This window comes from Phoca vitulina, unplaced genomic scaffold (assembly GCF_004348235.1).
Source record: "Phoca vitulina isolate PV1807 unplaced genomic scaffold, GSC_HSeal_1.0 scaffold44, whole genome shotgun sequence".
Classification (NCBI taxonomy): Eukaryota; Metazoa; Chordata; class Mammalia; order Carnivora; family Phocidae; genus Phoca; species Phoca vitulina.
Window position 1 is genome coordinate 3,876,686 of NW_022589747.1, and position 20,274 is coordinate 3,896,959.

The 20,274-nt window shown below is 37.0% G+C and overlaps 1 protein-coding gene across 3 annotated transcripts in view; it reads right to left on the reverse strand.

Moving 5' to 3' along the window:
* Nucleotides 1-601: 601 nt before the first annotated feature.
* ZPBP (zona pellucida binding protein) overlaps nt 602-20,274 on the reverse strand; it is a 109,291-nt gene continuing 89,618 nt past the window's right edge. Inside the window, exons 8-9 of one of the 3 annotated variants that reach the window (XR_004302535.1) lie at nt 3,621-4,876; nt 602-2,215 (exon numbers count right to left, since the gene is read on the reverse strand). Coding sequence is in view for 2 of the 3 variants with exons in the window: in XM_032430479.1 (XP_032286370.1) it covers nt 4,782-4,876 (95 nt within the window). In the remaining variant the exon portion in view is untranslated. Of the gene's footprint in view, nt 2,216-2,841; nt 4,877-19,838; nt 19,879-20,274 lie in introns of those variants that run through there. The other 2 variants (XM_032430479.1, XM_032430480.1) reach the window with 2 other exon arrangements.

Below are 20,274 nucleotides of genomic sequence, written 5' to 3' on the forward strand. Positions count from 1 at the left end.
ATTTAAATGATATTCTGCCACTGAAAGCTGTGAACTACACCAACAACTGAATCCATCTTGTCTCTACATCTGCAAGAAGACAGATCTGTGGAAAGCGAGACGTCTGGGCAAGCGCCTCCTGTGTCCACCGAGCAGTGGGCGGCATGCCTGAGGTCACTGGTGGCTAGCAGAGCCAGCCATCCCAGGGCGAGACGCAGGCAGAGCAGAGTGGGGACAAGCTGAGCCCTTGAGGCACCCCTGCATCTTGTCACCACACTTGACCATGATGACACAAACCTAAAAGAACTCAACACAATGGCCCCTTGGATACTGAAATCTGACGTCAGCCTGAGTGTCCTGGGTCCCTGACTTCTAGTAGAGAGTGAACTGAAATCAGAAAGTGGAATAGAATGGATAAGAGGGATAACCACAGGTTAGAACCAAAATCAAATCAAAGAATTTAAACCAGTTTGATGGTGGGAAGATCTCAGTGTATCTTGTCCACCTGAATAGGTGACTGGGATGTTTCTCTTTCCTCTCTTTTCTGAATGGATATTTTTAATTAGTCCCTTCCTTCTCACCCATCTTATATTGCGAAGGTTGGAAGGTTGGAGGCAAACGAACTGTCTAGACCCCAGGGCCCTGCACCTCACGTAAGCTTCTGTCCATCACCCATGAGTGTGAATTTCAACCTGGATGCAGTAACTGGATGAGAGCTCGAGGCTGTGCTGCTACCTGGGGAGGGAATGAGCATATCACATGGGGAACCAATAATGTGAATCGATGCAGCCTAGTTAAAGGGATGATCTGTATGAGAAAAAGACACTGACCCACTAGCACCCAAGTCCATGTCTTTTATTCCTTTTTTCTATTAATGAGAACAAAACCTGAATACATCAGCCCCCTATTGGGGCCCTTGTGACATCATTCCATTCAGTGTAATTTAGAAGTCTTGTATCGGGCTTTCATTTTCATCTTTTGTTTCTGAACGGAAGGTAAACTCAAGGCCTAGAAGCACATCAGCCACCAGCAACCGTGAGGACAAAAGCTGCACTAAGGGGGGGCGCACAAAGGACGAGCGGCCCGAGGGGACGACGGCACGGTGCCGTCACTGCGGCAGCTCTAAGCTGACCTTGCTGGACTTGAGAAGAGACACCACCAAGTCGGGACTCTCTGTGACTTGCAGCAGGACCCAATGAAGACTGGCACACATCTTCACACTTACCGGCTGGGTAAGCTGGGAGAGTTATAGAATTACTATGATTCATTTTTCTCATACATAAAATGAGAATAGTAGTAATAAGCCACAGAGTTGGGAATATTAAATATGAAAATCTACATGAAGGATTTCAGAGAAAACCTCTCACATAGTGTGGAGTCAGTAAATAAGCAATTACCAGCAATAGCAGGACTGCTCTATGAGGAAAGCCCTCACCCATGCTCAACATAATTAATATACGGGAAACTGTTCCATGTATCAAAATAACGATTTAAGAAATGCTGTCAGAGAGGGTGCAGTGAAGTGTGTACTTGGATATATTACTGGTGGGAGTATAAATTGGTACCTTTCTTTAGGAAGGAGACTGGCAAATGGTCCAGAGGATTAGAAATACCCAAATCTGGCATTCTACTTCTGGCTACTTAGCAGAGAGAAGACTTCAAAATACCAGAGTATTAACAAAGAAAATGTTAGCTGTCATGCTGTATGTTAACAATGAGACTTTGGAAAGCAACAGACACATCCACAAAGTAGAAATACTTAGCCATATTAATTTTGCTAAAGTGTACCAAATATTATAGTAATTAAAATGATGTTAATGAAGTGAAAAAAAAATAGCATGGAAAAAACACCATAATATTAAGGGAAATACTGGTATCTATAACATGCATGAAACGCTCACCCCGAAACAGGAAATGTTAGCATTGCTGACATCTGGGTTCTGAAATTGTAAGCGGTACTCCCCGCCACTGTAATGAATACTCTATCAGTTAGGATCCTTGTAGCTCCAGGTTAACAGAAAACCTAGCTTGCTGTGACACAAGGCGTGTTCTCATCTCACACAACTGGGCAAGTCCAGAGCAGGCCGGGGCTCACACACGAGCCGGGCAGTGGTTCAACACCATCATCGAGGCCCTGATTCTTTGGACATCTCCACCCGGTGTCCTCAAGTTGGTCCGCGGTTTCAACATAGCAGTTGCCAGAAGGACTGTCTCCGGAGTAAACAAACTTGGTGCTCTGCTGGGAAGAAGGGCAGAAGAGAACTCATACTGGAGAGGTGAGCAATAATGTCCTCTGCCAATTGTGACTATTTTAATTTTTCCAAGTATGTTTATTGCTTCCAAGATTTTGAAAGTAATTTGTTTCTTTGTAGGAAGTTTGAGAAACAGAGGATACCAAAAAAACCTCCCACATGATCCTGTTACATAAAACAACTGTTCATTTGATTTAAAACTCTAAGGAATAGTACAGAACATTCTATCCTATGGAAATAGCACAATTTATTCAACCACTTCACTCTTGTAGGTCATTGATGTTAATTCCATTTTCATTGTTCTACAGAATGTGGATGTCAATACCATTGGGCATGACATTCCACCTGATTTCTGATTTACTTTCTTAAGATAGTTTCCTGTAAGTGACATTCCTGGATCAACCTTGTTGAGGCCCTTTTTACATATTGCCAAATGAATACACATTTACACACTTACAGTAAGAAAAAATCTGATTAATAAAATATAATATTTATATTATATTATATATATAATATATATAATATATAATTATATATTTATATAATATTTATATATAATATTATATTATATATAAATATAATAAAAAATGGGAATCATATTTGCCCTAGCTTTGCAGGTTGATGTAAACATCACATTGTTTTAATGTTAAAAAATGCTTTGTTAAAATTAAGGCATTATATAAATGTAAGATATTATTCTGATGCAAACAAAAATAACAAACACTTGGAACTGCATTATGACAATAATCTCTCCCAGGGATTAGTTTGTAGTTTTTACCCTACACACTGTCATCACGTAAAACATTCCTCTGTTACATGTTAACAGAGGAAGCAGTTACCTTAATGACTGAAGCAGGTATTTACACTCATAGGACACTTCCATGCCTCACTCCCACGACTCCCCTGCTGTCTGTCTGCTCTTATCGCAGACCACCTCCTCTCCTGGACTGGACTCCGGTCTCCAGTATCGCACCACCACTATAACTCTGCTCTGCTTCCCCAGGCTGACTAGCTATTGAGCTGGTATTGTCCATCCCTACGAAAATGTTTTGTAAGTTAAATTCCTCAGCATTTTTAAATACCAGGAAAAAAGTTAATCCAAACTCAGGCAGTGCTAAAGAAAATGACACAATTAAGAAATCCAGAAAGCTTTACAGGCTGCACTGCTTTTAGAGATGGAGCCTTAGGAGGTCTTCTACTGGTTACAACCCACCCAAACAGTATAATGGCAAATATGTGACTTACTACAGCAAAGAAAGATTTTTAAAGAAAAAAACCTCTAAAAACCATATGAGAACAACTACGTCATGATTATGAGTTACAAGGAATTTTTTAAAAAGATCACCAAGGCTAACAAAGAAATGTCATTTCACTTCCCTTTGTACTTACGTGAGAATCCCGGGTAATATTTGTCCGCAGCATGACCAAACGAGAGACTAACTTATTACTGGTCAATTTTAAAGAGTCAAATAGATCCTAGATACAAGTCAACTTTTCCCTGTCAATGCACAGTTGTGCCTAGATCCCACCTGTGTATATTTGCCATTTACAAATGTTTATGTCTTAAGAAAGGAAATATGAAGGAAAAAAACAGGGAATGTCCAAGAGAATATAAAGTGTTACAAATACAAATGAAACAATAAAAAAATTGAGAAACTACTACTTCTGTAAGTTGCTCATGTATTTTTCGGGTACTTAAACCCTGACGTTTTGGGTAATTTTTCATATTCAAACACAGCACCCCAGTGTGAGAGGGGGTGTGGTGCTGGTGGCAGAAGTACCTGTGATGTAACACTTTAATGATAAAGGAAAGCAATAAAAGATATGATGATCGTTTGGTAGTTTTCCCTAGAGGTGTCATCAGGGCAAGAAATTGCCTAATTTCTCTCTCTGTCCACACTGTGAAAGTTCAAAGGTTAATTTAGGCACACACAATGGTTACTCCATTCTAATATGTCAGAAAGGTAATTTAAAGGCCTCCAAACCAAAAAGGTGAAGACTGCCACCCTGAACTACATTAAAAACCCATCAAGTTGTTGGGACCTGGCCTTACACTGAAGTGGCTAAAAGTTGCAACCATAAGATGCACAGGCTTTTTAAAAAGTGACCTTCAACTATGAAAGGTCACACTAGAAGAAATAAAATCTCATAAAATTAAAGGAAGGAAACAAGCTGGAATTAAAATGATTATGGAAGAATATGGTGGCCTGAGATTAGTCAACATACTGTAAAAAGAATGGGCTGTTTTAATATAATCCTGAAAAATCTTTTGGGCTAACACCAATAGAGTATATTTGAAACCCTTTTTAAAAAACAGTGATCCAAGAAACATTCTGAAGTCATATGTAGTTCTGGCATTAATGTATAAAGGTCAGTGGGTGCTCCATTCGTAAAGCATTTGGACATGCAATGTTTCAATTAAAATGATGACACCGTATTTTGTAAAATCTAATATATTTAATTTTGGCATAATAGTGACTTATTATGTATTAATATTTCAAAAATATACTTTTGTGTTTAACAAACCACTAGGGATCTCAAACTCATGGCCTATAAGCATGCTTTTGCTCCAAACGCCAGGCTGCTATTGCATTGAAGGCAATGGTTTCCATCACGGGGGTTGTAAGACCCAGGGCTGCAGACCACTGTGAAGAAAGAATAAGTTAATAGGCAACAGTTTCCTCAATTGCCACATCAGTTAATTTTACATGGAGGATACATTTTCAAAAAGACTCTTTTTCCTTTTTATAATTTGTTTTTAATCGTGGCAAAATACACATAAAATGTACCATCTTAACCATTCTTAAGTGTACAGTTCAACACCGTGAAGTACATTCACATTGTTGTACAACTAACTTCCGGAACTTTCTCATCTGGGGAAAAACTGCAAGTCTATATTCATTAAACACCTCTCCATTTCCCCCTCCCCTAACGCCTAGCAGCAACCCTTCTACTGTGTTTCTAAGTACCTCATATAAGTGACAAGTTGTAACTTTTCACTCTGACACCGGCTTAGCCCAAGACTGTGACCCCACACGGTTTTACTGATCACGTAACGTTGAGCTGAGAAAGCTAGCTGGGTCACCTGGTAGGCTGCCTCAGAAGCCACAGAGCGAAAGAGGGCCCACACTAAGAACCACACCTTCGATGCACAGATAGCCCTAGATATGGGAAGAGCTTCCACTTCATTTCTAATAATCTCCTGACCTCACGTCCTATTTCTGTCACTTGCTGAATGTTTAACTTTGGAAAAATTACTAACTTAACTCAGTTTGATCATCCCTAACATATGGATAACTGTATATAATGAATATGTTACCACAGTGATCTCTGCCTGACAGAAAGTAAAGAAGGGCAGAAAGATTCCAAGGGCAAATACATTCTCAGTCATTGACTGACTTTGGGATTCGGGGTAAGTGGTCAATTCTTAGTTCTAGCTTCCTCATTTGTAAAACAGGTACAGTAACAACCAAGTCTGTACTGTTATGCGAGGACTGAAATCAGATGACTTATATGAAAACGCCTCCAGAATACCGCAAGCCTTCCATAAATGCTCTGTCGTCCGTGGGACCACCTGCCCCCACGCATGAAGGCCATGTGACGCCAAGCTCTCTAACTGGGCTGGGGTCTCTCATTATCCTGGTCCTCCTTTTCCTACTGCAAATGTAGTCAGCCAAGGATTCACAGAGATGTTTGCTGCACGTCTAAGGCATGGTTATTATGGGCCATCAGAGAAGATTCTTTTTCTGGCACCATGATCAATAATACGTGCCATTGTTTGGATCTGGGTCATAGTACATTATTCAATTTCATATCACCCTTTCAAAAATATTACTCAGAGAAGGTATTTTTCATTCTGGTTTTAATAGATATTTTGTTTGGGGAATAATGTTTCAGATAAAAAATACTGGTTAAACAAAGTTAAGTAGATTTTTTGCTGCAGTAACAAGAGTATTTAAAGTGGTGATGTACAGGGTAAGATTGTCATGATGTGACATTTTTCAAAGGTGTGTGATCATGGTACTCTTTCTTTCAAAACACATATTAATATTTCTTAAAGCACAAATATGGAAATGCTGAGAAAAGGTATCAGTGTTAAGTCAATACACAGGGACAAGAGGAACATAAATCTGCGCGGTCCTCACACACATACTTCACACTGAGTATCACCAGCAGAACTGACACTGGCATCTAAACCCAAGTTTAAATAAATATGATCTTCTAATAAATGTCCTTAGAATTACTAAATCTTTATAACACAGTATGTGCGATACCTCAGAGTCCTTATCTATAGCACTCTCTCCTACGACATATCCTAAAATGCCATGTTCTCTTTTATGTGGAATTGAGGAAAGATTCTCAAATGTTATTTAAATTTAAAGTAGAAGATTAGCAAAATTATCTTCTCGGTTTTAGTCTCACTGAGCAGAATATTTCCCAGCTGCAGTTTTGAGAGCAACCTGATTAAATCTTGGTAAGAGGAGCAGGAAGCATTGATGACTGATCAGTATTGACATACAAAGAAATGGGAAGCAGGCAGAGGAAAATATCTTCATGAATTTAGGATAGGGAATACTTCCTTAAAAAGAGAAATAACTAAGCATAATATAAAACGTGATACATGTGGTTTTAAAATTAAGAACTTAATTAAAAATGATAAAAGTAGGAATAGTCAGGCAACAAAACTGGGTCACAGTTGCAGCAATAACCAATAGATACCATCCAGAATATACAAATAATTCCTATAAATCAATGAGGACAGAAAACCAATTTAAAAATAGAAATAAAAGAGAAAAAAATAAATGTCTGACTAATGTCGTTTTTATTGAGCCGCGCGCACACACACACACACACAAACCAAAACCGCTCAAAGAAATTAAGAATTTGGGAAATGCAAATCAATAGCAAACTCTAATATACTGACAGTGACTTCAGCAAAAGGACAGCTCCAGGCCCCCATGGAAATATTAAATAAACAACTAGAGACTGGCTAAAATAACCTTGTAGGAGGTCTGAAAATTAGATGAAGATCAACAGCAACCAAATGAACACAAAATCAAGAAGAAGTCATGTTCCAAATGGTACAAAATTTGTAGCATTTTTTGCTCTACCTTGTCCCGGCTCCTCTCCAGGGCAGACCCACGGTTTCGGGGGAGTGGCAGCCCAGTGCTGGGTTCCATCCCACACACCAGAGAGCAGAGCAGATGGGATCGGCCACCTGTCCGATGGCCACCTGAGGGGTTGGTCTCAGTGTTTTCAGAACTCGTTCAAATCTCAGGCTAGGGGAAGTCCTGGGCACATTTCTGAGAACCACAAGGTGATGACAGACCCCCAGATACCTGGGGCCAGAGACTGGTGATTGAAGAATATGACCGAACACCAAAGGACCACAGAAGAATCAGTGGACGGACTCTCAAGAAAATGAAGATACTCAAAAACAAGCAAAAAAAAAAGCAGCCAAGTATACAGAGGAATCAGAGGAGAGCACATAGGACCAAACATATGAGAAGGTGCTCAACGTCATTAATTATTAGGGAAGTACAAATCAAAACTAGAGTATGGTATCACTTCACATCCATTAGGATGGACACTATCAAAAAAAAAAAAAAAAGAAAGAAAACAAGTGTTGGTGACGATGTGAAGAAACTGGAGCCCTTGTGCATGGTTGGTGGGAATGCACGATGGTGCAACTGCTATAGGAAAAATATGGAGGTTCCTCAAAACATTAAAAATGCATGTACCATATGATCAAGCGGTTCCACTTCCAGATATAGAGATAAGAGAACTGAAAGCAGGATCCTGAAGGGACATCTCTAAACCTTTGTTCACTGCAGTGTTACTTACCACAGCCAAGAGGCGAAAAGAGCCCAGGGGTCCCTCAGTGGGTAAACGGATAAAGAAAATGTGGTATATATACACAGCAGCATATCGTTCAGCCTTAAAAAAAATAAGTCCTGCAACGTACTGTGATATGGACGGAACTTGAGAATATTATGCTAAGTGAACTGAGGCCAGTTATAAAAAGATAAATAGTACATGATTCTGCTTACAAGAAGTATCTAAACAAATCCAACTCAGAGAAATAGAAAGAGCTGTGGTTTCTAGGAGCTGGAGGAGGAAGAAATGGAAGTTGTTGTTCAAGAGGTTATGGAAAACATAATAAAAAGAAAAAAACAAAAAAACAAGAGGTTATGGAAAGTTTTAGATATCTGCTGCACAACAATGTAAAGTTAGGGCTACTGAACTGTATTCTTAAAAATGGTCAAGGTAGATGATTTTATGTTATGTGCTTTTTAACCACTATTAAAATTTTTTTAAAAATACAACAAAACATAAGAGAACCAAAACCTTCCAACAAATAAGAGGCCAAGTCTACATGTCTTCACAGATGAATTCTACCAAATATTAAAAAAAAAAGAAAAACATTAACCCCAATCCTTCTCAAACTCTTCCAAAAACTGAAGCAGAAGGAAAACTTCTGGACTCATGCTGTAAGGGCAGAATTGCCCTATTACTAAAGCGAAAGACAGTATATGAAAACAAACCTATGGACTAATAATAACCTTCTGAATATTGATGGAAAAATCCTCCAAAAAATACTAAACCAATTTAACAGCATATTAAAAGGATTATATACCATGGTCACCTAGGGTTTATTCCTAAAATGCAAGGACAGTTTGATATATGAAAATCAAGGACAGTTCCTTATATCACATTAACAGAATGATGGTGGGAGGAATACCATACAATCATCTCAACTGCACAAAAAGCATTTGACAAAATTCAACATCATGTTATGCTAAAAACTCTAAGCAAATTTCAATTATATAATGGGGTATTATCAACCATAGTTACTATGTTAGATCCTTAGACTTTATCCACCTTATAGCTGAAAGTTTGTACCCTAAGAAAGTAGAACTTAAAGGTTCTCACCAAAGATAAATAAAAAAATAAATAAATAAATAAAATAAAATAAAATAAAATAAAATATAAATATGTGAGGTGATGGGGGTGTTAATGAACCAGATGGGAGAAATCCTCCCACCATGCATACATATATCAAGTCATCACAATGTACACCTTGAATATCTTACAATTTTGTTAATTATACCTCAACAGGTATGAAAGATACCACAGGAACATAAGTAAAGGAGCACAAGGCAAAGTAGTCACATAAAAAGGAGAAGAGTTTTGTAGTGAGTCAAATTTGGTTTCAAATTCTAATTTTTCACTTAGTATCTTTATGAACACATGCAAGTACCATAAGATTGCTGAGATTCAAGTTCCTTGATTACAAAATTTGGATACTTCCTACATCAAAATTTTTGATGTTTAAGAAAACACTGGCCAAACTTTTAGCAAAGCTTCAGTTATTATTATAAAGAAATGAGTGAAATGTGTATTTCTGTGGGGTAAGCAGAGCTTAATGCACTCAGGATACTGTGACAAAACTCAATCTTGTGTTCTCCTTATTCTTGAGCTCCTCTAGCAAATCTGTATCGCCCTTGGGGCCCTTACTACATTTAGTCATTAACTGCTACTTAAATTTTCATATGTTCAGATTTATATCCCATTAGATTACACATTCCCTAAAATTCCCACAAGCTTAAATTGTGTGTGTTTTTGATAATTCCCTCTCATATCACTTAAAACCATGTTTGGTAATTGGTAATATAATAGATACTTATTTAATGTTAAAGAAAAAACACTTAAAAGAGAGGAATAAAATGGATTTTCCTCAACCTGATAAAGGGCCTTCATGAAAACCCACAGTCAGTATCATAACCATAAGAGACTATGAGCTTTTCCTCTAAGATCAGGAAAAAGATAAGGATGACTATTATCTCTGTTTCTTTTAATATAATATTGGAAGTCTTACCCAGGGCAAGGCAAAAAAAAAAAAAAAAAAAAAGAATTCAAATTAGAAAGAAGTAACGTTAGCCTGTCCACAGATAGTATGATCTTCTATGCAAAAAACCCTAAAGAATCCACCAAAAAACCCCCTAATTAACCTAATAAACAAATTTAGCCAAGTTACAAGACACAAAATTGACATGCAAAAATCAGCTGTGTTTCTATACACTAACAATGAACAATCCAAAAAGAAAATTAAGAAAAACAGTTCTATTTACAATAGCATCAAAATATACTATTTAGGAGTAAATAACCAACAAGGCATTAATACTTGTATACCAAAAACCACTAAAAAGTACTGAAAGAAATAAAAGAAGACACAAATAAATGGAAAGACATCTCATGTTCATGGGTTGGGACATTTAATATTGTTAAGATGTCAATGCTACTGGAAACCATTCATAGATTCTATGCAAATTCTATCAAAATCCCAGTGACAATGTTTTCAGAAAAAGAAAAATCCATCCTAAAATTCACTGAAACCTGAAGGGACAAAGAAGAGCCAAAACAATTTTGAAAAACAAAACTGTAAATCTCATACTTGCTGATTTTAACACTACAAAGCTACAATGATAAAAATGGTCTGGTCCTGGCCTAAAGATAGAGCTCGAGACAAACAGAATAAAATAGTCAAGAAATAAACTCTAAATGATTTGGAACATGGGTACCAAGATCATTCAAATGAGGCAAGGGCAGTCTCCTCAACAAATGGTAGTAGGTAAGGGGGATATCCATATGCAAATGTACAAGGCTGGACTCCTACCTTAAGCTGTATGTAAAAGTTAGCTCAAAAAGATCAAAGATACAAACAGAAGAGCTAAAACTGTAAAACTCTTGGAAGAAAATGTAAGATAAAAGATGCATGACGTTACAATTTTCAGTGGTTTAATACAACACCAAAAGCATATTGACAAAAACATAGATAAATTATTTGCAAAGGAGGTTAATATCCAAAATAATAATAATAAAGAACTCTAATTCAACAACAAAAATTAAACAACCCAATTAAAAAGTGGGCAAAAGCTCTGAGCAGCCATTTCTCCAAACAAGACATACAAATAACCAATAAATACATGAAAAGATATTCAACATCACTAACCATCAAGTAAATGCGAATCAACACCACAATGAGACACCACTTCACACACATGAGGATGGCAAGTTATTAAAAAAAAAAAAAAAAAAAAAGTAAAATAACAAGTGTTGCCCAAGATGCAGAGAAACTGTAAGCCTTGTGCTTTGTTGGTGGGGATGTAAAATGGTGCAGCCTCTGTGTATGGTGGCTCCTCCAAAAATTAAAAACTGAACTACCATATGATCCAGTGATTCTACTTCTGAGTATAAGTATATGGACTGAAGGTGTGTGCCTCTCTAAAATGTGTATGTTGGGGGCGCCTGGGTGGCTCAGTCGTTAAGCGTCTGCCTTCAGCTCAGGTCATGATCCCAGCCAGGGTCCTGGGATCCAGCCCCGCATAGGGCTCCCTGCTCGGCGGGAAGCCTGCTTCTCCCTCTCCCGCTCCGCCTGCTTGTGTTCCCTCTCTCGCTGTGTCTCTCTCTGTCATATAAATAAATAAAATCTTAAAAATAAATAAATAAATAAATAAATAAATAAATAAATAAAATGTGTATGTTGAAGACTTAACTCCCAGTGTGGCTCTCTCTATAGATGGGGCCTCTTAGGAAGTAATTACAGTTAAATGAGGTCCTAGGAGTAGAACTCTGATCTGACAGTATTAGTGTCCTTATAAGAAGGGAGAACAGAGTGCCTGCTCTCCTTCTCCTCTGTACACATTAACCAAGACCATCTGAGGATACAATGAGAAGGTGGCACGCTATGCCATCTGCAAGCCAAGAAGAAAGCACTCATGGGAAACCAAAACCTTGAACCTGGACTTCTAGACTCCAGAATTGTGGGAAAAAAACTGTACTGTTTAAGCCATCCAGTCTGGGATTTTGTTATGGAAGCCCAAACGGACTGATACAATATTTATCCAAAAGATCTCAAAGCAGGATCTCAAAGAGATATTTGCACATCATGTTTGCTGCAGCATTATTCACAACAGCCTAGAGGTGGAAACCACCCCAATTTCCAATGACAGATGAATGGATAAAAAATAAATGTGGTACACACATGTGGGACAGAGAAGGCTGAGTACAAGTCACAGGAATAAAAGACACGGCACAGGGAATATAAGCACTGATACTGTAATAGCATCGTATGGGACAGATGGCAGCTACACTTGTGGTGAACACAGCATTATGCATCAGCTTGTCAGATCACTATGTTGTACACCTGAAATTCATGTAACATGGTGTGTCAACTATACTCAAAAAAAAAATTATAAAATAAAAAAAGATGTGGTATGTAAGTGTTAGGTGAACTAATGTGAAACAAATGTGAGAATGTGAAACTATGAAAAGTAATGTGGAATGGGTTGAAAATGTGTCATGGTAACCTACCACATATTTTAAGAGAATGGGAATGTGGTCCATCCATACAATGGAATATTATTCAGTCTTAAAAAGAAAGGAATTCTGACATATGATACAACACAGATGCTAAGGGAAATAAGCCAAGCACAAAAGAACAAATACTGTCTAATTCCATTTATATGGGGTACCTGTAGTAGTCAAATTTATAGAGACAGAAAGAAGAGTGGTGATTGTCAGGGACTAAAGGAAGAGGGGACTGCAGACTTAATGTTTAATAGGTACAGAATTTCAATGAGGAAGATGGAAAAAGTTCTAGAGATGGATGGTGCTGATGGTTGTACAATGTATATGTACTTAATGCCATAAAATTGTACATTTAAATACGCTTAAAACACTATCTTATGTATATTCTACCACAATTTAAAAAATGTGATGCATTACATAGGGTCATCAGATTGCAAATATGTAAAGTGTGATTATGCCAAGAACTGCATACAGGATTTCTCCTACGTTGCTATTGCAGAAGTGTTAATTAATACACGAAATTTGGAAAGCATACGGATATATTTTAATGAATTACATGTCTTATGACCCAGTGTTAGGTAAAGACGTTGAAGAATCTTGGATACTAGGATATATAAACAAAGATATCCATGGCAAAAAAAAAACAAAAGTACGAAGCAATTTCAAACAATGAAACAGATATACACAACTCTATATATTCATATGATAGAATATTACGTAGAAATAGAAATTTTTAAAGATAGTTTTATAACCACAAAAATATGAATGAATCTCACAAACACAGTCTACAATAATGTGAATCAGTTAAAATGGCCTACTATAAGATTCTCAGGCTGGATTTTCAAAAATCCAACTTTATGCTGTAAAAGCAAAAATGTAAATATTAACCAAATTAATTTATACCAGCAATACACTCAAATAAAATCCCAACCGTAATTTTCTTTTATGTAACTTGACGAACAATTCAAAACTGGTAGCATTTAAAAAGCATAAAGAAGGTGGTTTATCCTCTCTAGACATCAAGACACTTAATAAGTTTAGTAATTACCACAGATCAGTAAAACAAAAGAGAGGACACTTTAAAAGACATATATATGGCATGTACCCTTATTTTAGATCTTAGGGTAAAGAAAATTTTGGTATTAGTGGAATAAATTACTAGAAAAACTTTTTTTCATAACTGTGAGGCAGGTAAGCCTTTTCTAAAAAGAAAGAAAGAAGCAATAAGACTCATACCACATTATACAAACAAAAAATATGTACCAAACACAATGTCCACAATGTTCAAAAACAAGTGGTAAGAACTCCAATTCTAACTTGTACCGAATTAATCCATCTGCAGTAAAAGTGATAAAATCTGGAAAAAGCAGCACACACGATTTGACAAGCACTGAAGAGGTAGCAGAAGCAGGCAGATACTAAAGGCATGCTAACTCCTGAAAGAAGGGGAACTTTACTGGGTAAAATTATTGTTATATCACTGCAGTGGGCACTCACCAGTCTATGTGGCCCATGGGTGGGTAAAACAAGCAGAAATTCAGTCTCACTGGTTACAAAAAATAAAAGGACAGACTTTTAGGCCACCAGAAGATATGGAAAGTAATGGGAAAAATTCAGTGAAACAGAATCAGGAGCTCTAAAATCTGCATATAAACTCCACCCAGATAACTGGCTAATGTATAACTTTCACATGTGTCAATGACGCTGCAAGAAGCTCAGCAAAAAGCAAGAGTTGGAAGGCTGACTAAACCGAGATGATACCTATGCTGGGGGAGAGAGTTTAGATTTTGAATCTGGCATACTATTAAAACATAAATCAACAATCTTCAGAAGAAAAATAAACCAGAAGACTCTACATAGTACTATCCATAAAGTTTAGTATATCATAAACATTAGATTTTCAAAGACACAGAAAACTGTGACTCATAGTCAAGAGGAAAAAGATCAGTAGAAACAGATCCAAAATAACATAGATGTGGTAATTAGCTATAAAGACTTTATAGCAGCTAGCATAAATGTATCCAAGGACATATATTACCATAATAAGTAAGCAGATTGGAAAACTGCATCAGAGAAATGGAAGCTCTAAAGCAAATAAAATTCTAGACCACAAAACTAAAATATTAAAAAAAAAACCTAGATCTGTTTAATAGCAAAATAATGACAAAAGTAGAATATGTCAGTAAATATGAAGATATAACAACAGGAATTGCCCATTCTGTAGAATAAAGAGAAACAAAAGTTTCAAAAAATGAACAGACAGTGATACTAGCAAAAATACTGGTAGCTCCAAAAGGCTGTCCCAACCAAAAAGATACGAAAAAAATCAAGCAAAACTCTCAAGAGTTAACTCTGAAAGAACTCTGGAAAACAATCAACATACCGGAAATAATAATATGGCAGAAATAAGTCTTTTCCTATCTGCAATTACTTCAACATAAATGGATTAAATTCCACTATCAGAAGTTGGAGATTGACAGAATGAATAAATAAAACATGATACAACTATATGCAATCTGAAGGAGACTCACTTTAGATCAAAAGAAACAAACAGGTTGAAAGTGAAAGAATGAAAAAAGATATTCCATGAAAATAGTAATGAAAAAAGAGCTGGGTTGATGTACTAATATACACCTAAACAGAATAGTCAAAAACTGTTATTAAGAGGAAAAGAAAGAAACTACATACTTACAAAAGGGTGAATTCACCAAGATATAACAATTATAAAAATATATAAAACAAACAATAGGTACACAAAATATATAAAGCAAACTGACAGAATTAAGGGAGAAATTGACAAAGCTTTACGGTAATAGAGATTTCATTACCTCACTTCAAATAATGGATAGAATTTTTATTTATTTTTTTAAAGATTTTATTTATCTGACAGAGAGAGAGCCGGCACAAGTAGGCAGAGTGTCAGGCAGAGGGAGAGGGAGAAGCAGCGTCCCTGCTCCCAGGACCTTGGGATCATGACCCGAGCCAAAGGCGGATGCTTAACCAACTGAGCCACTCAGGCGCCCATGAATAGAGTTTTTAGAGAAGATCAGTGGAGGACTGACAACACAATAAACCAATTAAACATAACGACATTCATAAAACACTCCACCCACAGTGACGGAATACCCATTTTTCTCAAGTGCACATGGAATATTTCCTGGGATAGAGAATATTTTGGGCCAAAATACAGACCCTAAAAGACTGGCATACAAATTATTTATAACTGCAACACAATGAGGCTGGAAATCCGTAACATAAGAAAAAGTGGAAAGTTCACAAATATGTGGAAATTAATTTTCTCTTGAAAGATCAAAAGGATAAAGAAAATATCAAAAGGGAAATTGGAAGTGCAAAGTCATTTCAACATTAGAAGATCAATCAATGCAAATTTCTATACTAACATAATAAAGGACAAAAACCATATGATTATTTCAAAAGTTGCAGATAAAAGTATAGGACAAAATTCACTAACTATTCATGATTAAGGCTTCAGAAAACCCAAGACTGGTAGGGGACTGCTTCAAACTGGCAACAAGCATCTAAGAAGATCCTACTGTTGATACCATACTTGAAAGTAAAAGTTATTTATCTCTAATATTGGGAACAGGGCAAGAATACCTGTTTTTATTTCTACTCAACACTGCATTGGAGGAACTAGCAAATGCAATAAAACAAGTAAAAGAAATAAAAGGCACAATTATAAGACAAAGAAGTAAAACTGCTATTACTTGCAGATGATATGTTTACTCATGTAAGAAAAATACAGAGTATACAAAATAATTTCGAGATCTAATCAGTGAATTAAACAGAGTCACATGATCCAGGTCAGTATTTCTGCCCGTGAATGCCACTGAACAAGCATCATTAAAGTCTCCCCTCCCACTGCTGTCATGACTAAGTCAAAGTCTCCCAAAGAGCCCAGATAACTGTGGAAGTTCTTCATCGGAGGTTTGGTCTTTGAAACAGCTGAGGAGAGTCTGAGGAGCCACTGTGAGCACTGGGGAACGTTCATGGACTGTGTAGTACTGAGAGATCCAAACACAAAGCACTCGGGAGGTTTTGTTTGTCACGTATGCCACTGAAGAAGAGGTGGATGCAGCCATGAACGCAAGGTCACACAAGGTGAATGGAAGAGTAGTGGAACCAAAGTGAGCTGTCTCAAGAGAACATCTGCAAAGACCTGGTGCCTATGTAACTGTGAAGAAGATTTTTGTTGATGGCATTAAAGAAGACACCGAAGAACATCACCTAAGAGATTCGGAAAAGTATGGGAAAATTGAAGTGATTGAAATCATGACTAAGACAGTGGCCAGAGAGGCCTTGCTTTTGTAATATTTGATAACCATGACTCCGTAGACAAGATTATCATTCAGAAATACCCTACTGTGAAGGCCACAACTGTGAAGTAAGAAAAGCCCTATCTAAGTGAAAGATGACTAGTGCTGCATCCAGCCGAAGAGGTCGATGTGGATCTGGAAACTTCGGTGGTAGTTACGGAGGAACTTCAGTAAGTGAGATGGCTTTGGTGGCAGTCAAGGTGGTGGTGGATATGGAACCAGGGGGGATGGTTATCATGGACATGGTAATGATGGAAGCTATTCTGGAGGCGAGGAAGGCTACAATGATTCTATCAACTACAACAATCAATCTTCTCATTTTGGACCCAAGAAACAATGGAAATTTTGGAGGCAGAAGCTCTAGCCCCTAAGGCGGTAGAGGCCAGTGTTCTGACAAACCACCACACAACAAAGGTGGCTGTGGTGGTTCCAGCAGAAACAGGAGCTATGACAGTGGCAGAAGATTTTAATTAATGCCAGGAAAGAAAGCTGAGCAGGAGAGGAGAGCCAGAGAAGTGACAGGAGAGCTACAGGTCACAAGAGATTTATGAACTCAGCCAAGCACACTGGTGGCAGGTCCTAGCTGCCACAGGGACATGTTTTAGACAATACTCACATGCATGGACAAAAACTCGAGGACTGTATTTGTGATGAACTGTATAACAGGTTAGTTTAGTTTCTATTCTATGGAGAGTGTAAAGCATTCCAACGATGGGTTTTAATGTGGATTTTTTTTTTTTTGCACCCATGCTATTGATTGCTAAATTTAACAGTCTGATCATGATGCTGAATGAGTGTGTCTTTGTAAAAATGTAGCTTAAACTCAGTCTACTCTGAAGCCATTCTGGTAAACTACCCCAACAATGTCAAGGTAGAATTCCTTCAAGATGATTCCAGGTTGCATTCGAAATTTATATACAACCTGCCTGGGCACAGAAGCTACGTCTCCAGAAACACTGATATAGTTGAACTGACACAGTAAGTTAGTTGTGACCTGGAGTTCACCATTCAAAGATCACTCAAGCAAAGTCAAAGAGTTTATTTGGTTATTAATATGATTGCTGGCATATCCTATATAACATATCTAAATTGTATTATCAGATAAAATTATAAATGGGAATAAAGCCTGTGTATCATACAGTATCATGTGCAACAATACATGATTTAATATCATCTTCAAAAAAAATTAGCTGCACTCTTGGGACGCCTGGGTGGCTCAGTCAGTTAAGCGTCTGCCTTCGGCTCAGGTCATGATCCTAGGGTTCTGGGATTGAGTCCCGCATCGGGCTCCTTTCTCAGCAGGAAGCCTGCTTCTCCCTCCGCCTGCTGTTTCCCCTGCTTGTGCTCGCTTGCTCTCTCTCGCTCTCTCTCTGACAGATAAATAAAATCTTTGGAAAAAAATAATAAAACACTTCAAAATTCTCCTTTAAAAAAAATTAACTGCACTCTTATATGCTAACTGGAAAATTAAATCATTAAAAACAATTCCATTTACATTCCAAATTATTAAAAATAAGAGCAAAAAACCCTACACCATCCTTCAGAATAAATCCAAGAAAAATATGCGGACTACGAAACATCCTTGAGACAAATTTAAAATAATTACACAGACGATGGATAACCATGTTCACTGTCAGAAGACTATGTGTTTGGGATGACAATTATTATCAATTTTGTCTCTAGAATCAATGCAATCTATTCAAACCACAGCAGGCTTGTTTGTAGAAACTGGCATGCTAATTCTAAACTGTATATGGTAATTCAAAAAGTAGAATAATCAAGGCAATTTTTTAAATGTAGGGTAATAGTTACTATGAAGTTCCAGCAATCAACACTTTGGTATTGCTGAAATAAAAGATATGGATGGATGGAGCAAAATCAAGCCTACACAAGGATCGTCTGCTGAATTTCGACAAGAGGTACCAGGACATTTTAATGGAGAAAGAGAAGTTTTCAACAAATTGTGCTAGATCACCAGGACAGGATATCTGTATGGTAAAAAAAAAAAAAAAAGATCATCAACCCTTACCTTGTACCAAATAGACAAATTAACTCAAATGAACCACAGACCTAAATGTACAACCCAAAAGTACTAAATGAAAATCACAGGAGAAAATATTTGTGATCTTAGAATATGCAAAGGTTTATTAGAACACAAAAACACATGAACCACAGGATAAAAAATTAGTAAATTGGACTTCAGTGTTTTTGTCTGAAAACAAAAAAGTAGGCCACAGTCTGGGAGAATACATTCAAGCACATACAGGTTCCCCTCACTATCTGAAAGCACAGCATTCCTAGGAAACATATTGGAAGCTGAAATGGTGCAAAGCAAAGAAGCAACTACCACTTCATAGAAGTGGAAATCCTCTCGGATTTTCTTTAATGAAAACTAAGGTAGGTCTTTCATAAAAGTAAAGTGGCATGAAGTGAAACTTCAGATAGTGGGGAAAACCTGTATATTGGAAAGTGACTTTTGTCTATACTATATTAAGAACTCTTACAACTCAGTAAGACAAAGAACCACTTAAAAAATGGGAAAGATATTTAAACACATATTGTGCAAATGAAATACCAATATCCAATAGGAACTTGAAAATATCTTTTTAAAAGGAAATTTAAAATTAAAACCACAATGAGATATCACTACACACACACACACACACACTGAAAGTGCTAAAATTAAAAAAGAGTGACCATACTATGCTTTGGAAAGGATTTAGAATAACTAGAACTCCCCAACTTTGCTGGTAGAACATGAAATTGTACAGCCTTAAGAAAATAATTTGGCTTTTTTTTTTTATAAAGTTAAACATACACTTACCGTATGACCCAGCAATCGCAGTCATAGGTATTTTCCCAGGAGAACTGAAAACATATGTCCACACAAAGACTTGTACAGGAATGTTCATAGCAGCTTTATTTGTAATGGCCTAAAACTGGAAACAACCCAAATGTCCATCATCAGGTGAATGGATAAACAAAATGTGGTATATCCATACAATGGAATACTACTCAGCAATAAAGAACAAACTATTAATACATACAATAACACTGGTGAATCTCAAAATCATTCTGCTGAGTGAAAGTATTCAAACATTATATACTGCACGACTCCACTTATAGAAAGTTATAAAAATGCATGACACAAGGTATATCAGTATTTGTTTGGGAATGAATGTGGAAGTACTATCAATTACAAAAGGGCATAAGCAAAATCCAGCATTGTGGCAAAGATCCTTTTCTTGATTGTAGTAATAGTTTCATGGATATATGCATGTCCAAGTCATTAAACTGTATAATTTTAAAATGAGAAGTTAATCATAAATCAATGT